The sequence below is a fragment of the Urocitellus parryii genome, chromosome 3, assembly GCF_045843805.1.
Source record: "Urocitellus parryii isolate mUroPar1 chromosome 3, mUroPar1.hap1, whole genome shotgun sequence".
Taxonomy (NCBI): domain Eukaryota; kingdom Metazoa; phylum Chordata; class Mammalia; order Rodentia; family Sciuridae; genus Urocitellus; species Urocitellus parryii.
In genome coordinates, this window is record NC_135533.1 from 134,081,207 (window position 1) to 134,103,484 (window position 22,278).

General features: G+C 62.7%; 1 protein-coding gene across 5 annotated transcripts in view; it reads left to right on the forward strand.

Annotated features, from left to right (window-relative positions):
* Positions 1–1,354: 1,354 nt before the first annotated feature.
* The window catches only part of Scarb1 (scavenger receptor class B member 1), a 56,118-nt gene continuing 35,194 nt past the window's right edge, over positions 1,355–22,278 (forward strand). For 3 of the 5 annotated variants that reach the window (XM_026402981.2, XM_026402979.2, XM_077796067.1), the window contains exon 1: positions 1,355–1,688. In XM_026402981.2, coding sequence (XP_026258766.1) covers positions 1,563–1,688 — 126 coding nt within the window. In that variant the 5' untranslated portion in view covers positions 1,355–1,562. Of the gene's footprint in view, positions 1,689–2,786; positions 2,808–4,182; positions 4,253–22,278 lie in introns of those variants that run through there. The other 2 variants (XM_077796065.1, XM_077796066.1) reach the window with 2 other exon arrangements.

The window sequence follows — 22,278 nt, forward strand, 5'->3', positions numbered from 1 at the left end:
GACTGTGAAGGCTCAGGACTCTGGGGTGGGAAACCTCAGAATACAAGTTTCTCTGAGTGTCCCCATCTGACGGATGCCACAGCCTGGCCCTGTCCCCAGCCCCCTGGTGTAAGTTGGGGTAGCCCTCTTGGGGCACTATACACATCGGGTCTGCAGGCAAGGCCAGGGCATACATAGTAGGTGCTCAAGAAGTGCTGACTTGGGCCAGGACAGGCTGCCTAGGTGCTGTCTCTGGGGTGGCCCGCACTGCATGAGGCCTCGTCCTGAGCCTTCCATTGAGGACTGGGCCTGCCTTAGCCAGGGGACACGACCCTAACTCAGAGTCTTGCCCTCCTAGTAATCCCACCCAGAAATCGAGGGACTGACCTGCATGAGGGACCCCACACTCATGGTCAGCAGGGTGCAGGCCAATGAGGGCTGTGAAGAGACCTCTCCATCTGGGGGCAGCTGCCACTCTGCACCACTCTGCCCCAGACAGTTGTTGGGCACAGTTTTGTTTCCTTGGGGGCACTGACCAACTAGTCACTTGGTTAAATGACTGTTAATTAAGGACGTTGGGGAACTGCCCACATGCATCTGCTGCCCTGCTCCCCTGGCTTTCCCAGTGGCACTGGGCGCCTCAGTTTCCTCTGTGACACGGAGCCGGTCCCTGCTCTGCGCAGAGGGCTGGAGAAGCCTCCTGGTTCACTCTGCAGGGCTTTTGGGGGACATTCTCCCGCAGGGCAGTGCCCCGAGCTAGGCACTTGGTGGGGCGGGGTTACTAGCGCCGTCTCCCTAGCCGCGTTCTAGGTGGGCACACGGTCAGCAGGCGGAGAAGCAAAAGATTACACGCGGGTGGTGCTGGCCGATAAGGGTGGGCGCTGTGCTGCACAGGCGCGAGGCAAGACCTTTCTGATAAGGTGCCTCGAACAGGCGGGTGTCTGGGGACACAATTCCGATGAAAGGGTGCACAAAGGCCCCGAGGCCGGGGTCAGCTCCCCAGTGGGCCTGGTGTAGGGGCAGTGAGGCCGGGCGTGTGCATGGAGTGCGGGCTGAGGTCCGGAAAGTGGCGGTGGCGTGGGGACCATCTCAGAGCTCTGTGCTCCCGGGCGGGCGGTCCGTTCCCGCTAAATGTAAGCAATGACAGCGATGGCGGGAGGAGGAGAGGGGACCGGAGGACGAGGAGGAAGAAGGGGAAGGAGCGAGGGGGCGCCTGGCGCGACCGCCACCCGGGGACAGCTCGCCCGCGCGCCCCTACTAGAGCCAAGGCGGGCGGAGGCGTGTCCCGCGCCCCGGCCCCGCCCCGCGTCCGATCCACGCCCCGCCCCGGCCCCGCCCCGGCCCCGCCCCCGCACCACAGGCCCCGCCCCCGCCGCGGAGCCGCCCGGATCCCCGCGCCCAGGGCGGCCGGGGCGGGCCATGGCGCATAAAACCGCTGGCCACCTGCCGGGCTGCTCCTCTGCGCGCCACCGTCCCGGTCCCTCCGTGCCGCCGCCGCCTGCGTGCCCGGAGTCCCGCCCGTTGCCTCTGTCGCCTGGTCGGCCCGTCGCCGTCCCCCCGGGCGGGCGCCTGGGCGCGCAGACATGGGCGGCCGCTCCCGAACGCGCTGGGCGGCCGTGGCGCTGGGAGTCACGGGGCTGCTGTGCGCGGTGCTGGGCGCCGTCATGATCGTCGTGGTGCCCTCGCTCATCAGGCAGCAGGTCCTCAAGGTGGGTGAGAGCGCCCGGGGATCGGGCCGCCAGCGCGGGGCAGCAGGGCCCTGGGGCAGCAGCTGCCCACCTCCCCACACCCTCACGGCCCAGGCCTGGGCGCTCAGGGTCTTTGCTGGAGGCACGGGGCATGGGTGACCGACCACCCGGGGCCTGACCTCAGCCTCAGGAGTCTGGGGCCCAGGACGGGTGAGGAGCAGGACCAGGCTGCCCGCGGTGCCGCCTGAAGCTGCCCACCGCCGCCTGTGCAGTGCCGGTGACATTAGGGCTGCGCTTTGCCTGTATCTCGAGCGCCCACGAGGACAGGATGTGCTGCTGTGGGGCTCACGTGGGTGCCCAGCCCACAGTAGGTGCTCAGCAGGGTACCCTCCCCCGCCCGGAATCTCCCAGAGCGACCCTGCTCTGGCGCCGAGGGCTGCCCTGTCCCCCTGCTGCCTTCCCGGCGCTGTAGGCGGGCTAAGCCGCTTTTCTCCCCAGATGCAGGCGGAGGCAGGCACGAGCCCTGTGCCGGCGGCCTGAGCCTCCCCTGATTCCACGTGGTTGCCCTTTTACCCAGGGAGACACACGGGGTGTCACTGGCCTTCAGACCAGCGGACAGGAGGCGGTGGCTGGCCTTCAGACCAACAGACTCTGCCCGGGCTGGCGGCCTGTTTGAATGAGCTGGCCTGAGTGAAGGGCCAGGAGATGGCAGCTGTCACATTAGAAGTGCCTCAGAGCTTTGAGGCCACTGGGCAGTGCCCAGGCAGGAAACTGAGGCTCACCTGTCCGGAGCCTCCCAGCCCACCCTGAGCTGGGGTGAAGGGAGGGTGTCGCCAGGCAAGTGGACGTCTTTCCCCCCTTCGTCCGCTTCTTTAGGAATGGGGATGTGTCTGCAGTTCTCGACATGCCCGGTGCGTAGAGCGTGAGAGAGAGCGAGCAGGAAGGAAGGACACGTCTGTTTAGGTGTCTGCCACTTCTTGGGACCCCGCAGGCCTGGAGGATGGAGCCCTGTTTGCTTTCTCTCGGGGTCTCTGGGAGAGCAGTGGTGCTCTCCGCTGTTTCCTCTTTTCTGTTTTTTGGGTTTTCCAGTCTTGCCCCATGATGTCCTGGAATCTGCTTGCAGAGAAGCCCTGGTCAAAGGTGAGGTCACCTCCGAGGTGCGGGAAAGCTCCTTCCCTTCCTCCTGGGCAGCTCCAGGGTGTTCTGTTTTGATTTGCAGAGTAGCGGCCAGCCGAGCTTATCTCAGTGACAGCCTGTGGTTTCTGTAGTGCCAGGACCTCTCCTGTGTCACAGCATCTGCCCAGGCTGCCCGCTCCGGGAGAGCCTGTCGTGCGTGCGTGGGGTGTGAGCCGGTGGAGCCGTGCCAAGGGCACCTGTGTCTCGCTGGGGGGGCCTCGGCATAGGTGGATTCCAGGGGAGACCAACCCGCCGGCTCGCCTCGTTTCAGGGTGCTTTCTTTCTCAGGCTGTGGATCGGGGTGACGGAGGTCAGTGGGTTTATGTGTTCACACGTGCGTGTGTCCCCAGACTCCCTCCTGTCCCCTGGTCTGGCAGAGAGGCGGACCACGTCATCCTGAGCCGTCCTGGAACTCAGAGCTCCAGACTCGGGGCTGGGGGAGAGCCTCCCCGCACCCCGGCCTGAGGATTGGCTTGGGGCTGAGTGGCGTGAAGGCAGGAAGACTGCGAGACACGCCCAGCCCAAGGCGGCTTCTGGAGCAGCCCGGGCTGGAGTGGCGGCCAAGGGCCTCGTGGAAGAAGAAAGCCTGTGTTCAGAGGCTGAGGGTGGGACTCCAGGGTGGGAGGGCGCCCGCCCGGGTTTTCTTTGGCCTCCCATGTCCATGTGCCTCTGAATGGGAGCCTGTGTCTGGCTCTTTGTTGGTTAATGCTGTTTTTGTTGATTAAAAAAGTTCATGGACAAAAGCATGAATACTTGCTTATAAAAATAAAAACTCATGGCTGGGGGTGTAGCCGAGCCGCAGAGCTCTTGCTCAGCACTTGCCCTGGGTCTGGTGGCGCACAGTGGGAAGAAAAAGTTCAAATGGGGGGAAAAAGATAGTTCCCTTGTTTTACTTCCCTCTCTTTGTGGAGTGGATCCTCCTAGACCTTTATGTGTGTCAGAAACACACGTCCACACATTAATGCATAAACCCAATTGTGCTCTGTGTAAATATGTTACCATTCGTCTTTCAATGTAGTGATATTACTCCAGGATTTCTCCCTGTTGGAACATGTGTATCTTGTCACATTTTTTTTTCATCACTGTGTCGTTTTCCTTTGAATTGGTGAATATTTGTTGTCCTGTTTCTCTCTCTCTCCCTCTTTTAATTTAATTTAATTTTTTTTTTTTTTTTGGTGCTGGGGATTGAACTCAGGGGCACTCTACCACTGAGGTACACCCTAGTCCTTTTTTAAAATTTTGAGACAGGGATTTGATAAGTTGCCTAGGGCCTTGCCAAGTTGCTGAGGCTGGCCTCTAATTTGTGATCCTCTTGCCTCAGCCTCACAAGTCACTGGGATTACAGGGGTGCCCCACCGTGCCAGGCACCTGTTGCTCTGCTGACTGATAATCTTCTCTGCCACATGTCGGTGAGTCCGTACCTCTGAGTGCATCCAGCACCCCTCCACAGCATGGATTTCTGCAAGCGCAGCTTCTAGACCCAATGTGTGCTCAGTCGGCGTTGTGATAGTTACTAGCAAACCTCTCTTTCACCCATAGGTGAGGGAGTGTCCCTTCCCCTCCAACCAGAGATTTTTTTACTATCCTTTTCTTCTTTTTTAGGGTTCGTCTGATGAGTTGATTTGCATTTCTCAACGGGGTTGAGTAGGTACATGACATATATATATTTTTAGTTGTCAATGGACTTTCATTGTATTTATTTATATGTGGTGCTGAGAATCGAACCCAGTGCCTCCCACATGCCAGGCAAGCGCTCTGCCACTGAGCCCCAGCCCAGGCCCTACGTGGTGTGTTTGAAACGCACATGGGTGGCAGACTCCTGGGAGAGCGGGCGGCCAGCTCTGTGCTGGCCGGGGACCTCGGGGACCTCGGGCCTCTCAGATCTGCTTTGCCTCCCAACAAGATTAGCAGGAACAAAGGAGATTAGAGTGTGTGGACCGCTCTGGATGTACCCCGGCCCTCCTGCCCCACTGACGGCCGCTTTGTGAAACCCACAGAGGCCCTGGCTCCCCTCCTTCCTGGAGATAAGCTATCTGGGCCGCGGCTAAGGTCAGGCACTTGGTCAGGAACGCGCTGGGCAGCAGCTTGTGGTGGGCAGGGTCCCCAGCACCCCCAGCCCGGTCAACTCTTCAGTGGGGAAGTAGAAAAATAAACCAGGAGCTCTTTTGTCCAAAGGATTTCTGAGCAAAAATTAGAAAGCAGGAAGTGGATGTGTACATTTCAGCCCAGTTGCTGAAGCACCCTGCTAAGGGACAGAAAGTCTCTGGGGATTTATGATAAAACAACAACAACAACAACAACAAAACTACTCAACAATATTCTGTATTTTCATTCACTTTCTCTCCCCTCCTTCTTCCTTCCTTCTTTCTTTTTTTGAAGTACCCGGTTTACCAGGGGTGCTCTACTGCTGAGCCCCATCCCTAACCCCCACCTTTTTAAAAAAATTTTTATTTTGAGACAGGGGCCTCACTAAATTGCTGAGGCTGGCCTCCCACTTGCAATCCTCCTGCCTCGGCCTCCTCAGTGGCTGGTGTGGTATGCACCACTGTGTCCAGCAATGCTCTGTATTTTCAGTAGGCTCATATTCGTGCATTCAAAAGCTTGGACGCAGGTGTGGAAGGGTCTGCGCCAGCCTGACAGAGCTGGTTTCTCCAGGTGGGGAGGACGGGTCGCCTGGGGGCGTGGCCAGAGGAAACTATTAAAGGCAGGGCTTTGTCCGTGATGCTCCTTGTTTTGTTAACAGAGCGTTCATGCTTTCTGTGTTCAATTTAAAAAGTGACATAGCTTTTGTTAAAGGGTGGCCCAAATGCAGAGCGTGTAACAGAGGGGCCCCTGGCACTGAGGTCGCAGGGGGATGGTGTCTCCTTTCCCCCAGCGGTAGGGTGGGACAGGTGTCCACACCGGGGCTGTACTGGTGAACGTCTTGGCTTCCCTTTGTGGTGCTCCCTGTGTGTGGGGCAGGAGTCACAGTCCATTCTCCAGGTGGCTTTGCTGGTGTGTGTGTGTGTGTGTGTGTGTGTGTGTGTGTGTGTGCGCGCGCGCGCGCGCGCGCGCGCCCGGTGAGTCTGTACTCCAGGCGGGGGTGGGGTTGAGGGGTCCTGCTTCCCCTGCACCCAGTTGCCCCTCTGCCTGGCCACCGTCCTTGATGATGGCCCTTATGACCTTCTCCCACATCCAGGAGAGAAGCCAAGTCCCCGATTCCCCTGGTCCCTGCTGCTCTCCTTGAACCCAGGGGCGCTTGCTTCTTCCCTGAGCCACGTCCCCAGGACTCTGCTTTCTATGTTTCATTGAGAGACAGGGTCTCCCTGAGTTGCGGAGGCTGGCTTGGAACGCGGGGTCCTCCTGCCTCACTTCCCCAGCCGCTGGGGTTTCGGGCGAGGCCACCCGCTGCTCCCTGGGATCAGCCTCAGGGCCACTGACCTTCCGGCTGTGCGGGCCTCCCCTGGCCGGGTCCAGTCAGTGGCATCTCTGTTGGTTTCCAGGTCGCCGTTGCCTGTGGGCTCCTTCGCGACTCCCCTGTATCTCACAGGCCAGCAGATCTCAGTGACTTTACCATCAGGACACCTGGACCCTGACCCCTCCTTATCATCTTGGCCCTGGCCGCCCTCCCCTCCCGTTGGCAGCTTGGACCTGCACTAGAGTCCCCGTCTCCAGGGAGGCTCCTTGTGTCATTCCACCCCTCCCCCACCCGGCCTCCCTGCCCCTTCGCCGCAGCCCTGTGGTCCTGTGTCCTGTCGGTGGTCCTCCCCCACCCCGGCCTGCTGCCGCCTGGACGCTCGTTCCCCACTCATCTTGGTAGCCTGCCCCTGGCTTCCTGAAACATGGCCCCGTGAGCATGTTTATTGGTGCCCTCTCCCTTCCTCCCTCAGGAGCATGACGTCTGTGAGTGGGGGCTTTATGTCACGTCCCAGCGCTGTGCCTGGGTCATGATGGACGGAGCGGGCAGTGCGCACTTGACGTCAGGCTGTGTCCCCTCCCGCCTCCTCAGGACCAGCCACAACCTCAGACTCTGTTCTCCCCATGTCCCTCCACAGCGGCCACCGTGGGAGCCCGGGCTGGCCGTGGACCGAGCTGGGATGCTCTGTGTCCTTTGCTGGTCAGTTCAAGGTGGGCTGATGGCGGAGGACAGTTAGGGGCACTCCTTGTGCAGCCATAGGCTCCATGGTTCACCTCGTTTCATTCAGTAGGGAAACCGCCACCGCCTCTGTTTTATTGAGGGGGTCACCAATGGAAAGTAGCTGGCCCTGGTCACCTAGCTGCAAGGATGGAGCTGGGGACCTCCCAGGGAGCCCGGCTCCTGAGCCACAGGGGGACACCCTCCTCCCTGCCTGGTGTCCGCTGGTCCTGCCTGGTCCGCGTTGGCCCTGGCCTCAGCCGGGTGGCCCTTGGGTTTCTCTGCATCGCAGCGGGCAGCGGTGGTCAGTGGTCAGTGGTCACAGGCCCTCCTTATTCCCCGCTGAGGGTCCACGCTGCCTCCCCGGGTCTGGAGGCTGATCCAGGAGCCCATGGAGGGGAGGCCCCGTCCTAGCAGCTGCCTGGGCCCTGGGAGGAGGATGAGGGTCCCGCCTGGAGATGCTCAGGGGACAGGTGGCCCCAGGTCGTGCCCACAGGTACTTTCCCGTGTCCTGCCCACAGGTCCTGGCAGCTGGGGCTGCTGGCCAGCGCCTGCTTTGTTCCCTTGAGGCTATGTCTTGTCTGTCTCTCGCCCCTGCCCGGCTCCCTGCTCCGTGTACATGGTGGCCGTGGGCGCCTGGTGGCCGTGTGCGCCTGGTGGCCGTGGGCACGGGACGTGCGCACACCTGCACCCTCGGGCAGGACGTGCCCCACGGCTGGTGTGTCCATATGCTGGGCGATGCCCACTGCTGCCTGGCTGTCCTTCCAGGAAGCCGCTGCCCTTCCTCGAATGATTGGGCAGCTGTACCCAGGCCCATCCACCCTGGCCAGCGGGAACTTGGGAGCTCATTACCTGGAACCACCGCACCCTGGCCCCGGCCAGCACCTGAGGCGGAACTGGGTCCCTGCCGAGGACAGGCAAAGTGACAACTTCCCTCAGGTGCATCTTGGTCCCCAGGGACCTGGCCGGGGGCACCTGTGCCCTTGGCGTCTGTGGGCCCCGCGGGGGCAGGAGTGGGGAGAGGCGTTAGTGTGCAGAAGAGCTGTCACATGCTCTCAGCCAGCAAGAGAGGCTGGGGTCCCCCGAGCCAGGCCCCCAAGGGAGTTCCAGGGTCTAGTCTCAGGACAGAGTCCAGGAGGGAGGTGACCCCCGCACCCAGCGTCTCCCTAGCAGCTCAGACGCTGGAATAGATCTTCCTTTTTAGGTGCTGGGGACTGAACCCGGGGGCCTTTCACCACTGAGCCACGTCCCCACCCTTTTTGGTTTTTATTTGGAGACAGGGTCTCACTGAGTTCTTAGGGCCTCCGTAGTTGCTGAGGCTGGCCTGGGACTTGGGATTCTCCTGCCTCAGCCTCCCCCGTCGCTGGGCCAACAGGCGTGCGTCACGGGGCACCGAGCCCCGCCGTAAACAGTCGATCGTGCAGAGGACTCCATGGGCGCCGCCAAAAATAAAAACAAAATAAAAATTTTATTGACTTCACCCCCCCTTCTCCCAGTTCAAAGGCGACCTGGGGCTCCAGTGGCCTGGGGAGTGGCCAGCCTGGGGCTCACCAAACAGCACAGAGAGGCTGGCTGGGCTTTGCAGCCTGAGGGAGGCCCAGCCTGCAGCCTGTCCAGGGTGACTCCCTCTGCCCAGAGCCCCCAGAACCAGAGACCCCAGCGTGGTCTTTGTTTTCGCAGCCCCCCCCCCCCCCGTTTCTTCCTGTTGAAGGAGCATCTGTTGCTGGGGGGTGGGGGGAAGGAACGGGAGTGGCCGGCCCTTGGCTGCTTCCTGGCATTTTGAATGAGTTCCTTCCACCTTCTCTGGAAGCTACTTGAAGGTCTCTTGAGCCACTTTAGACGTGCATCCTGGCTTTTCCTCCTCCCTCGCTGGCCGGCCCCTCTCGGTCTCATCTTCCCGGCCTCCTCAGTGGCCCGGTCCTTGCTGTGACTCCCAGGCTTCGCCACACTCCCAGTGTCCACTCAGGCCCGGGCAGCCTCACCCAGAGGCACACGGGAAGTGCCCCTTTGGCCTTGCCCACTCCCAACTTGGTGTCCCCGGGCCTGGCTGCTTCCCCTGGAGTCCAGCCTCCAGGGCTGACTGTGTCCCCCGCAGGCCAGCTCCCGGCACCCTCCGCCTTTACCCGCGGCCCCTCCGACTTGCCGCTGCCGGGGACCAAGGCCAGGGCCAGCCCTCATCTGCTCCCTCTGCTGCCCACTTTGGACCCATCGAGGATTCGAGCCACTTGAAGACGGCTTCAGCTTCAAAACCCAAAGTCCGGCTCTTTCTCTCAGGGCCACGGCCAGCGCTCTGGTCTGAGGCCCGTCAGCTTGGATTCCCCAGGTGGCCTCCCAGGGCCTCCCTGAGCTCTGTCTTGCTCCCCAGGAGGGTCTTCAAGCCACTGGCCTCTGCTCCACACCTGCAGGGCTGCTGTCACCCGGGTCCAGAGGCAGAACCCTCTGCCTCCGTCCGCCCCTCTGGCCTGGGCCCGTCCCCTCCCTGGCACGCTGGACTCCTGGTCACCTCCAGCACAGTCTGTGCCCTCAGCCCTGGCCTGCTCATGGAGGACGCCCACCCCCCTGGGGAAGATGAGGTTCCTCCCGTGGCCCGGACCCCGCCCCCTGACCCCACCCCTGCCCCCCGGCCCTGCTGTGCTCTGTGGCTCGAGACACAGACACGTGCCCTTCACCTGTGGGTCGCGGCTTTTGTTTGTTGTCAATTTCTCTTCATGAGAACGTCGGGCCCAAGAGGACCTTTGTGTCCCCAGCGCTTGGAACGAGGCCATCACTTAATCTCAGGTTCTCAAATATTTATCAAATGGACACTCAAAAGGCAGGTCACTGCACAGGGTGGCTTGTCACCGTGGCGGGTCACCATCCTGTGCTGGGGGTGAGGCCACCCCTCTCAGCTGCCACGTTCCTCGCATAGCTGCCAGCACTTCCCTGTGGCTGTTCCCTGCCTGTCCCTGTTGTCCTCCTGCCACTCCTTCCTGTCACAGCCAGAGGCTCTTTAAAACAGGCAATTTGGATCATTCTTGGGATCTGAGGAGAGCCCTCCCGCACCTGGCCTCTGCCTGTCCACCCGGCCTTCGTGTCCTTCCTTCCTGGCCCCCCCGCCTACCTCACCTCTAGCGTCCCAGCCCGGCCTCTCAGGCCTTCCTTCAAATCTGCTGAGCTTTTCCTGCCCCAGGGCCTTTGCACAGGCTGTTGCCTCTGCCCAGAAGGCCTCCTGGGGGCTCTGACATTTCAGTTCAAATGCAGTTTCTTGAAGAGGACCCTTCCCAGGCCCAAGCCTAGGTGGACCTTTGCCCTGCCCCTGCCACTGGCTCCAGTGGCACGGTGACTGCTCCGTGGTCCCTGCTGAGCCCTGGCCTTCTTTGAAATGACCTCATCTACTTGCTTGGGTTCCAGAGACGGGGTCCTCCATGTCTTGTTCTTGGCTGAACCCCACAGTTGGAGGCCCTTGTCCAGGGAGGAGACGTGCCTGGGGTGGGGCCTGGGACCTAGCCCGGGAGAGGACCCCGGAGGATCCCCGAGAGCGTGACTGTGGAGCCCAACTGGGTAGGTCCAGCCCCTGCTCTCACTCCTCCTGTGTGGCTGAGGGCGAGGACATGCCCTGGCTGTGCCCAGCCACCTCCTGGGGCTGCGTGAGGCCGAGGGGGTCACGTGCCCCTCGGCACCCAGAGTCTGGGCCCTGAGCTGCAGCCTGCCTGATCCGCGTTCCGGAGCCTTCTCTCTGGGTCGTGTCTCCTCTGAGCACTGGTGTCCGCCTCTTTCCCGCCCCAGTGGAGGCTGGTGGTCAGGAAGGGGGGACAGACAGTTTAGAGTCCTGTCCCCAGGCTGCCCGAGGGCCGGGCCAAGAAACAGCCCCTGTCCTGGCAGAACTGGGAGGCAGGGGGCTGGTCCCGGCACCGCGGCCTCGGGGAGCGGGCCTCCAGGAGGGCCGACGGGACCGCTCAGGTGGCAGCGTCACTCTCCACCTTCGGGCTTCAGCAGGGACAGTGGGGTGACCGAGGGGCCGTCCCTGTGGCTCAGGAAAGGCACCGCTCTGATTGGTCGGCCCAGGTCCCAGGCTCGTTGGGAGGCGAGGGACAGCTGGCCTTCTCCAAACCACAGGGACTCAGGTGGGAACGGTGCCCTGGAGGAAGGAGAGTGGCGAGCAGGACAGGGAGGGGGTGACATAGTGACATGGTGTCGGGCCTGCTGCCCCCAATAGTGCCCTCGCCTGACCCCACACTGCCTCCCACGGTGGCGGCTCGCTGTGGCGGTATTAGGGATTATTTGGCGCTGTATCCAAGACCTGGGGGTGGCTGCCTGTCACAGCCCATGGGGGAGGTGTCAGGGCTCTGCAGGTGGCTGGCTCTGGGGCTCCCGGGGCCACTCCCTGGGGAACCGTCCCGGGGCAGCAGGCTCTACCCACGGCTGGGAGCGGGGACTGTTGGCAGGTGGGCTGCTCCGGCCCCGGGAGGCAGGAGGGCGTGGGAGCTGGAAGGGGCCTGGGTAGGGACAGGAACAAGTCATCAAGAGAGACGCCAGGCCATGTCCCCGGGGTCCCATCTCCGCCCGCCTGCCCTGGCCTGGCGTCGGGGCTGGGAGGGGTGTTTTTCCATAAAGCAGGAGAGATGTCAGCTGGGTGGGCCCGAGACGGCTCCGCCTGGCTCCAGGGTGGCACTGGGATGCAGGTGAAGGGGACGGGGCCAGGTCAGCCCACCCTGGCCCCTGGGAGCACCCTTTATGAGCCTCACAAGTGGCCCGGGTGCCCTCACGAGTCCCTGCCACCTGGCCAAGAGGCCCCGGCAGAGTGGGGAGGTGTGGTCCCAGATGTCACTGTCAGGGTCACGCCTGTGCTCTCAGGTCCTTGGCAGGGCCTCAGCTTGCAGAGCTCAGATGCACTGAGCACAGTGTGTCAGCCCTTAGAAGAGCAGCTGGGGGTGGGGGTGTCACCTCTTGTTTGCCGTTTTCAGCATCTTCACCTGGTAGAGGAGCCCCGGGGCTGTGCCTGTCACTCAGGTGGGTGGGGCTGTGCTCTCCTTCCTGCGCCAAGCTCCTCTCTCAAGGTGCTTGTCTGAGTCTCTCACGGTGCTTGTCTGAGTCCCCCAAGGGTACCAGGGCTTGTCATTAAATATCATGCCAACTCCTGGGACACCTGGGTACCCCCAGCCGGTTCCCCAGAGCTTTCGCAGTGGAAGACCTTAGGCTGAGCAGCCCCGGGGCTTTTCGTCCACACCAAGGTTTTATTTTGAAAATTTTTATTTTGAGAAAATTACACCACAACATGAACCTTGGGTTCTCTCTCCTCCCTCTCTCTCTCTCTCTCTCTCTCTCTCTCTCTCTCTCTCTCTCAGACTTCTTTTTGGTCCTGGGGATGGAACCCAGGGGTGCTCTACCCCTGAGCCACACCCCAGCCCTCTGTAGCTTTTTATTTTGAGAAGGGCCTCTCTAAGTGGCTGAGGCTGGCTTTGAACTCAGGATCCTCCTGCCTCAGCCTCCAGGGCCAGTGGGATGGCAGGTGTGGCCGCAGCAGGTGCCTCCCCTGGAGGCCTGTGGCCCAAAGGCCGTGCTCCCTGTCCCTCAGGCGGGGGGCGGGTGGGCATGCACGCCGGGATGGAGCTCAGGATCCCGCTGACCAGCCGGTGCTGACACCCTCCGGGCCACACCACCCTCCGTGGGCGGCTTCATTTTTATTTTTTACTTATTTATTAGTTTTTGACATTTTCATTTTAAACCAGACTCTTGTCCTGTGTCATCTGTCCTCCCTTCTCTGGGCCAGGGAGAGGCCTGGCCAGTGCCTTTGGCAGGACACGGTGACGCTGTCCAGGTGGACCTGTCTGGTCGCTTGCCCTCCCCCAGACCCTGGGAGGGGACGGAGCAGAGCCCTCCCGCGGTGGCCTCGGACCCGGTGAGTTTCAGCGCCTGGCTGGGGACAAGCTGCCTCTGCGGCTGCTTCCCCCACAGTGACCTCCGTTCCCTGGCCCCACTCTGCGCTGGCCGAGGTGTCCGTCCCTCCAGAGCCTTGGCCAGGCCCGGGCCCGCCAGGCTCCAGGACATGGAAGGAGAGGTCGGTCTTACTCCTGAGCCACCTCGGGTTGGCAGGTCTGGGCCCCGGGTGCCAGGGCTGTGCTGGTGGGGGTGGCGCACCCGCGGGGGTGCAGGTGGGGCTTCTCCGTCCCCGCCAAGCCCTGCAGAGAGCCCCGGCCAGCTCCCGGCTCCGTCTGCGGGAGGCCACTTTGGCTCCAGTTGGCCGGGAGCCGAGTCCGCCGGGCTCCTGGGCAGCTTCGGCCGCGGCACTGGCCTTGGGATTTCCTTCCACTGTCCGTTCCCAGGCGCGCCGGCCCCACCTGCGGCCACCCCCGGCCACCCTCTCACCTCGATGCCTGCGATTTCTTTTTATTGTGAAACATTATGCAATTCTGGGAAGGTGCATGACAGCCGTGCAGCCAGACAAACAGCCAAGCCGGGCACACGTGCAGTGACCCAGGAGGAGAACGGACCCTCCCCGCAGCCCCTGGGGAGGAAGGCGCCAGCTCCCCACTTGGCTGGCTCCTCACAGCACCCCCCTCTGGCCATCGCTGCTCTCTGGGTTTGGCTTGTTCTGAACGTCACCTGAGTGGACGCTCCTCACTTTGCCCTGTTGGGCTGCTTTTTGGTTCAAATTATCTTCGTGAGACTCAGTCCTATCGTGGCCATAAGGGATGCCTCATTTTCACGGCTGTGTAATACTCCACCAGGTTGCCACGGTCTATCCAGCCTCTGGGTGACCCAGTGGTGTGTCCCGTCCTGAGCTGTGGACTCTTGTTCTCCTGACTCCAGGGCTGGAGGAGGAGGAGGGCTGGTTATTGCCTGGGAAGTGCAAAACATTTTTCAAAATGATTGCCATAGTTTTTGGTCCGACTCATGTTTTTTATTTGATTATTTATTGAAGTGATGTTGACCTTGCAGAGCATTGAGGTGCTGGGGGCCGGCAGGTCTGGGTGGTCCTTGGTGATCCTGGCTTGGGGCAGGTCACTCTGGTCTGCCTGTCCTCATAGGGCCTTCTCTGGGGTTTCTCCTCTTCTCTAAGGACCTGTGTCCTGGATTCGGGGTGAGTCGTCCCCAAGTCCGGGGTGATCTCGTTCTGAGGGTCCTGATGGCGTCTGCAGAGACTTATTTCCCAATGAGGACCAGGTGGACATGAATTTGGGGAGACAGATCATGCAGCCCATGTGCCCAGCACCAGGATCTGCAGAAACCGGGGTGTGTTCAGGACCCGCTCGCGGCCCGGGAGCCAGCCGCTGGCAGGGGCACCAGGGGCTCTCCGCCAGCCTCGCTCCAGGGGGACCTCAGTCAGTAGCTGCTTGTTTCTTCCTGCAGAAAATATGTCCCTGTCCCCAGGGCCCAGCTCTGCACGCTCTCTGCCTGGCCTGGGCACACCGGCTCTGCTCCCTGGGCCCTGTGGCACCGTGGGTTGGCACCAGGTGGGTGGGGGCACCGGCTCGTCCTCTGGAAGCCAGGTCTGCCCCTCGCTATGGCTTTGCAGATGGGCCTGCACAGGACAGAGCCACATGTCCACAGGCAGAGCCCTGGGGAGGGCCGGGCCGTGGGGCTGGCAGGTGGGGCCACCCGAGGCGTCTCACCAAGTGGGAGCGTCACCCAGAGGACCCGTGTGCCCGTGTCCCAGGGCCGCCTGGCCCACCACCATGGGCTCAGGGCGTGGGGAGTGCATTTTGCAGCCTGGGGTCCAGGTGTGGGCCGGGTGCTGCCTGCCCCCGAGGACCTTCCCGTCTCGTCCTGCTCCCCATGTCCCTCCTGTCCCTGGGTCCCAGCCTCTCTTCACAGGCCCCCTCCTCAGTGCCTTCTCTTGTAAGGACGCATGACATGGGCTTTGGGCCGTCCTCGTCCAGGGGAGCTCGAGACCCTTCACTTAATGATGACACCCGCCAAGACCCTCTCTTCCAACAAGGCCACTGTCACAGGTGCTGAGTGGACTTAACTCCTGGGGTGCCACCATTCAGCCCCCCAAAGGAGGGATGGCGTGCACAACAGCCAGCACTGATGGAGTGCTTGCTGTGTGCGGCTTCCCAAGCTGTATGACGTCTCCGTTCAGATCCAGACCCACCCACTGAGGCACAGTTACGCTTTTCGTAGGAGGAGGCACAGGCTCAGAGAGGTTGAGGTACCTGACTGAGGCCACACAGCTGCTGGTGGAAGCCAAGTCCCAACCAGGACTCAGTGCCCCACTCTTGCCAGAGGCTGTGCCCTGGTCGTGCCCAGCCTGGGCCTGGCAGGGCTGTGTTGGTTTCCAGGACTTAAAAATGAGCAGATCCTGATGTCCAGACCTAGATTCCCACACAGTCAGGGCGAACGGGAAGAGCAATGGCGGCTGCTGGCCCACTTAGGCTGGGCTGGTCCTCGCTGGACGGTGCTCTCTAGCCTGTGGCACAGGCAGGACCCTGGGCTTGCCCGAGCCTCGGTTTCCTTGTCTGTAGCTGGGGCTGGCGATGGCCCTGCTGCAGAGCAGATGCTCCAGGAAGGAGCTGATGGGGGGACCCTGGGGGTGCTGCCGGTCCTCGGCTGCCCCTGGGGGCTGTGAGGCAGCCCGCAGGTTGGCGCCGTCACTGTGCTACACGGTCAGCGGCTCTCGGAGGCATCCAAGGCCACGGGTGGGGGTAGGAAGGTTTGTGGAGGAGGCCTGGGTGCCTGGGCCAGCAGAGTGACAGGCTGGGGAGGCCGGGGCTTGTCATCAGCCCAGCTCTGACCTCATGGCCTGCGCTCCACCCTGCAGGTGAGGAGAGGGACGAGGCACGCCTCCGCCACTCCTACTCTGAGCCACAGCATGGGGGGACGGCCAGGCAGGCCCTGCGCTGGCCTCCGGCTTGTCCCGCCTTCCCTGTGCTGAAATGCAGAGCTCTGAGCGCCCCCGGTCCTGGAGGGTCCTGGAGGGTCCTGGAGGGTCCTGGAGGGTCCTGGAGGGTCCTGGAGGGTCCTGGGGCTGGGCCGAGGTGACAGGGTGAGCTGGCGAGGGCAGTGCTGGGCTCCTCCACCCAGAGGCACGAGCCAGCCCGACCTGGGGACGGGTGAAGGTGGCGGAACTGCCTGGAGCTCGGCTGTGGTTGTGGGTGGCTGTCCTGACGTGGCTGGCCTCGCGCTCCCGTGGCCTGCGTGACATGCGGAGAGGGGCCACGCCGTCAGCACTCAGGGCCACCTAGGCCTTGGTGTCAGGAGCACAGAGTCGGGCCGTCCTGGGCAGCGCCAGGCCCAGCTGAGGGCGGGACACAGGCACCGCGGACCCCAGTAGTGCTGCGGGTGGCCGCCCCCACAGCGAGCTGTCCTGGGCTGTCACCGCTGTGGCCTGGCTGAGCGCAGAGGGAGAGGAGGGGATGGGCGGGGCGGGGCGGGACCCCAGAGCCCGGTGACGGGCGCAGGCTCCTTCCCTGCTGCCTGGACAGGTGCTCGCCCACCTTGGGTGCCTGCCATGTGCTGGAGCTGCCACCGTGGACGGGGGAGGGCGGGTCCTGCCAGGGCAGCTCCATTCCAGTGGGAGAGGGACCGGGGACAAGAGTGTCCCCATGCAGGGGGCTGGGGGGGGTGAGGAGGGGACCCCGGGCGGGTAGTCTCAGCGCCCCTTGCGGCCGCGCCAATGGAGCCAAGGGGTAGCCGGCACAGGAGCCGGGCCAGTGGAGGGCACAGCAGGGCAGAGGCCAGAGCCGGGCACAGGCCCAGGAAGGGCGGGAGGACAGCTCAGAGTGACACAGTCCTGGGAGACCCGGGGGGCCCGGGCAGCCCTTCCCCAGAGGGGACGTGCAGGTGACCAGCAAGCAGGTGGGAGGCAGAGACCGGCCCCTTGGTGGCCACTGTCCACGCCCAGAGCCCAGGAGCTGTGGGTGGGCTCCAGCCCGTGTGGCCTCTGCGGAAGAGACAAGGGCTGGACTTCAGATCACCGAGGGCCACAGCGGTTCCCCCGGGCCCAGCTGACCCCAGGGACAGGACGCTGGGGCTCTGAGTTGGCGGCCACGTTCTCCACCAGAGCCACGGCGGGAGTGAGCTGGGTTCACTCACTGGTGACTGGTGGACACCAAGGCGCGCCTCCCAGGGGGCATTGTTGGGAAGCTGTTGGGCCACAGGCTATGGCGAGGGTGGACGCTGCGCAGGAAGCTGGCCGAGCTGGACGGGCACAGCGCCTCTGTGTGCGTGAGCCACCTGGAGTGGACGACGCGATGGGTACCGGGTCCGACGGAGGAGTCCAGGGGCGTGTTTCCCGGGCCGGGGCTCAGCCTGACAGCCTCTGAGGGGATGGCCAGGGTGGGCAGCCCTGGAAGGTCCTGGACGCCACTCAGCTGCACGCGGTGACCTGGGACCCACCCGTGCTGGGGGTCTGTACCAAAATTAAAACAAACCCCCAAAGCAGTCCCCCAAAGGTGTGAGCCGGAGGGACAGCGGGTCACCGCAGGGACCGTGCTGCTGGTGTGGGGACGGGAGAGCCTGGCCGAGAGGGGTGGCCTTCCAGTGCACTGAGCCGCTTCGAAAGCCACCGTCCGAGGAGCAGCCTGGGCTTCGGGTCCCCGCCGGCCTGGGCCCTGGGCCTCATCCCCGAGGCCTTGGCGAGGCTCAGGAGCGTCCCTGACCCGTGGCCAGGGTGACCCCAGGAAGCCCGTCTCGCCTGGCCCTCTGAGGCGCGTTTGCTGCTGTGCTTTCTCGGGACAGCTCATGTCCCCGGTCCTCGTGTCCATCGTCACCCAGAGGAGGGGAGGCGCTTATGTCCCCGTGTGGGGCTGGAGGGAGCTGGTCTGGGGCACCTGCCCCTCCCAAGTGGCGTGGCCCAGTGTCACGTGGGTTGCTGGCATGGCAGGGACAGTCTTCCAGGGCTTGTGAGTGGGCAGGACGGGAGCTGGCCAACTCTGCAGGGACCGACAGTCCTCAGTGTGAGCTCTCTGCGACCCGGGTCTCAGCTACTGAGCCTGCTGCTGCGCCGGCCATGGCCGCAGAGGGGGCCGAGCTGAGCAGGGGGAGTGGACACTGAGAGGCGAGTCACATGTCATTTTCACATGTCACAAAATGTGCTGTTTCCCTTTCAAAAAAAAAAATTTTTTTTTAGTTGTCAATGGACCTTCATTCTATTTATTTATTTATTTATCTGCGGTGCTGAGAATCGAACCCAGGGCCTCACACGTGCCAGGCAAGTGCACTACCACTGAGCCCCGGCCCCAGCCCATCAAAAATTTTTTTTAAAACATGTTTTGGTCCCGAGGATTGAACCCAGGGCTCTCGGCCACCGAGCCCCAGCCCCAGCCCTTTTTGGTATTTCTTTGGAGGCACAGTCTCGCTGAGTTGCTCTGTGCCTTGCCGTGGCTGAGGCTGACTTTGAACTCGTGATCCTCCTGCCTCAGCCTCCTGATCAAAACAACTTTTGACCATGTCGAGAGGAAAAGCTATCGTTAGCATCTGGGCCGAGCAGGAGCGGGAGTCGGGCTGAGTGTCCCCGGGCCGCTGGCTGAGGGTGCCTCAGCTGCACCAACCGGCTTTCTTGGCTGGAGGGACATCTCGGGGCGTAGAGGAAGAGTTGTCCTCTGCCCGACTTATGTGCAAAAAGGGAGGCTGGGATCTGCCCTGGAGCTGATGTGGCTGGTGTCTGTCAGGGAGGGACCAGGAGGGGCGGACGCTGCCCCGCTGGGGCTTCGCAAAGTTGTGCTGCATTTGCCTTGGGACCACTGGAGCCGAGGAGCAGTCGCTGGGTCCTCACCCTTCACACCACCTCTGGCCTTCACTGGGGCGTGTGTCAGGGTCCTGGGGTCGGACCCGACTTTAGGACCCTATGCCACATCTGGGTTTATGCCTTTGAGAAGGTGAGTGGCTTGGTCTCTCTCTGGGCCTCGGTTTCCTCATCTATTCGCTAGAGTCCGTGACAGTGCCTGCTCCACGGGCTGTTAGACTGATGTGAAGGATGCCTTGTTCAAATGACGCTCTTTTTGGTGGTGCTGGGTTGAACCTGCAGGTAAGTGCTTTGTCACTGAGCTACCCTCTCAGCCCCTGAAGGGTGTTCTGAGCTACAAGCAATCTATTATCTGTTTCCCAGTGGCTGGTATGTTCCCTGCCATGCTGAGTAAGGGTCAGGAGCAGGTGGCCTTGCCACGTGTTGAGTAGGTCAGCAACGTCCAGACTCTGGGTTTGTCTTAGCCTTGTCCTCATGGTCTCATGATGGCTGCCATAGCCTCAGACATTTCCACACAACATCACTCAAAGCCGAAAAGGAGGTGTGATACGTTGGGAGGGCTGCCCAGGTCTCTTATTGGAAGGGGACGTTTTCCCCAGAAATCTCTTTCTTGTTGGCCAGCGTAGGGTCACGGCCGGCCTGGACTGGGGTCTGGGCTTTCTTAACGGGAGTCCGTGTCTCTTCATGGGCACAGGGGCAGCGGTGGCCTCTGGTGGATGGCAGACTGCGCGGCAGGTGTGGGAAGCCTGATGGGCACACGGTGAGTGGCCACATCAGGACACCAGATTGCCACCAGCACCAGGAGCAAGAAGCAAGAGCCCCCTTCCCTGGGGCGTCCTCGAGACCCACTCCTGGGACGTGGCTGAGGAGATTGCCCTGAGCCAACCTGGGCTTTTGCTCGGCACCAGGTGGGACTTGGGCAGGTGCAGCAGCCCCCGCGAGAGTCCCCCCGCGGCAGTCCCCCCGCGGCTAGAACTGCTGGTGGGGCCGGGCCGGGCTGGGCTGGCCAAGCCACCAGGAGCATCATGTGCCAGCCCATGTGCACACGCTTTCCTTCCTCTGGAGGAACAGCCAGGCCAGTGACGGTGTGTAGTGTCCCCTGCCAGCCGTGTCTGGGAGTGCTGCGTGCACCAGCGTGAGCTTCCAGGGGCTCCCGGTGTCCCTAGCTCTTCCTGTTGTGGTTGAGTCCTTGTGAGTCTCGGGCCCTCTGTCCCACTTCCTGCCCAGGAGCTTGGCCTTGCAGCTCTGTGCCCAGGGCGCGTGGGCAGGTCGGGATGAGCCGGCACCTGTGTTGCTCCATCCTCTGCAGGGCCTGTGGGGAGCGGCCAGGCGCCCTGGGAGGCGGGAGGAGCCGTGGCCTGGGGTGCAGATGGCCCTGGCGCAGCTCCCGGTTTCTAAAAGAAGCCAGAAACCGGGAATCTCTCTTTGATTTCCAGATATCGTCCACAAATTCCAATACCATGTGACCCAAAGCTCCCCTGTGGCCCATGGTCTGGCCTCTGCCTCCTGGGCTCTGAAGTCTGTTTGGGGATCTTTTCATAGTGTGTGTGGGGGGGCAGTGTCAGACACTTTTAAGTGACTTTAAAGAACTCGCTGCTATGAAAACCTTGAGGCAGACCTGTAAAGAGGACAGAGGCTGCCCGGCCTCCGGGACGGGCCTCATCGGGTCTCCTGCTCTTTCTAGTTGGGCTGCGGCACCTGTGAGCCAAGGTCCCCTTTGTCTCTGGCCCCTCTCTGACTTTGTGACATCAGCACATCCCCCAAGGCCAGAGTCCTGAGCCTTTCCTAGAGTCCCACCTGCTGCTGCTGGCCAGGGACCTCACTTTGAGGACCGCAGCTCCTGCAGCAGGACCGTGGGGGAGCCACACCAGGGGCAGGAGACCCCGAGCATTGCCCTGGGGCCAGGGGTACTTTCAGTTCAGCACCTGCTCCAGAGCTCCCCACTTCCCAGGCCTCCACCCTGGGCCTCCACCCTGGGCCTCTGCCTGGGCTCTCAGCCCTTTGCTCCACTGCCGTCAGCACAGAGGATGGGCGCCGACAGGGTCTGGGAGCTTCTGGGCTGTTTCTGCTCTCTGTGTGCGCATCCCCTGGGAACCCGGGGGCCTCGAGGCTGCCCAGGGGGAGGGGCAGCGGGCCTGCCAGGGTCTGGGACCCGATGAAGGCACCACACCCTTCCCGGTGCCGCTCGCTGGCTTCCTTCCTAACACTGGAGTCCTGTCCAGCAGGGTCGGAGGTCACCAGGAGCCATGGTCAGCAGGGAAGATCCCGGATCCCTTTTTGGAGAACAAAGGGCCCGCTGGGCCACTGGAAGGCGGCCCTCCCCACTGCTGCCCGTCCCTCCTGGGGCAGCTCGGGAGAAGTGCGCAGGGTCCCCAGTGGGTGTGGCAGCGCATCCTGGCTCCCCAGGGGCTCCGTCCTGATTCTGGGGACCGGGAACACTCTGCCCTGTGGGGAGAACGTGACGAGGCCCAGGGTCTGAGATGCAGAGGCCACCCTGGGTCACCCAGGTGGCCCCGTGTCCTCCACGGGTGCTTATGAGAGGAGGTGGGAGGCGGAGGAGGACGGAGTGGACCAGGGGTCAGTGCTGCTGGGACAGGCTGCAGACCACGGGTGCCCCTGGGTGCTGGGGCGGGCCTGTGCGCCCGGGGAGGGCAGGGGACGCCGGAGCTGCTGTCGGCTGTGGCTCAGCTCTGTTTCGGCAGGGCCTCCCTGGAGGGCACTCACTGCCCCGAGAGCCAGGAAAGCACAGGTAGGGTCCCTGGGGCTGGTGGAATGACATCTGGACACATAGAGTGACGTTCTAAGGGGTCAGATGCTGCTTTGGAAATTCTCAAAATTTTAAAAGCTGACGTTCAGGGGTGGGGGAGTCACGCCAAGGACACGGACACGTTTTTTCCTTTTGTCTAAATAAAGCTCGGGGGGGACCTGGCAGGCGGGCTGTGACCCGGGGACCTGCGACCTTTGTTTTTGAAGGACTTTCTGTTCCAGAACAATCCCAGGTTCAGAGGAAATCAGGGAGGACAGGGCAGGGTCCGTGCCCAGCACCCCCCGGGGCTGATGCCGGGACCTGGCTCGGCTCTTTGGGACCGTAAGGGACCGTGTGGGCACACTGTGGAAGTCACAGCCGCTCCTGGTCCCCTCCCAGGACTGCGGCTCCTGGGCTCACGTCTCCTTGGTCTCCTGGGTCTGCACCGTCGGTTCTCATGACTGGGCCATGCTGAGGAGCCCTGGCCGGGGCTTGGTGGGCCCCCTGCTGGGCTTGTGTGACTGTCCCCTCACTGTCGGGTGGGTGGGGGGTGTGGGCGGAAGAGCCCGGGTCCCCCTCGCCCACATCAGCCCGTGTGGCCCTGGAAGTGGGTCCTCCTGTTCCCCCTGTTTAGCAGGTGAGGAAACCGGGCCTCGCACCTGTCTCCCGAGGTCCCCAGCAGCTGTCCTGGGGTCACCTTGCTGCCCCGGGATGGTGAAGTGCTTCAGAAGTCAGAGTTGACCGGCAGCAGGACCCTCTGTGGGCCTGGGGCACCTTCATCCCGGGAGTGGGCCCCGGGCTGTGCTGGACACCCGGGAAGTGCCCTCCTTGGCGGCAGGAAGGTTGTGCTGTGACGTCTTTCTCTGTACGAGATGGAGCGCCATGCTGGCCGGAGGGCGCTCTCTGGGGT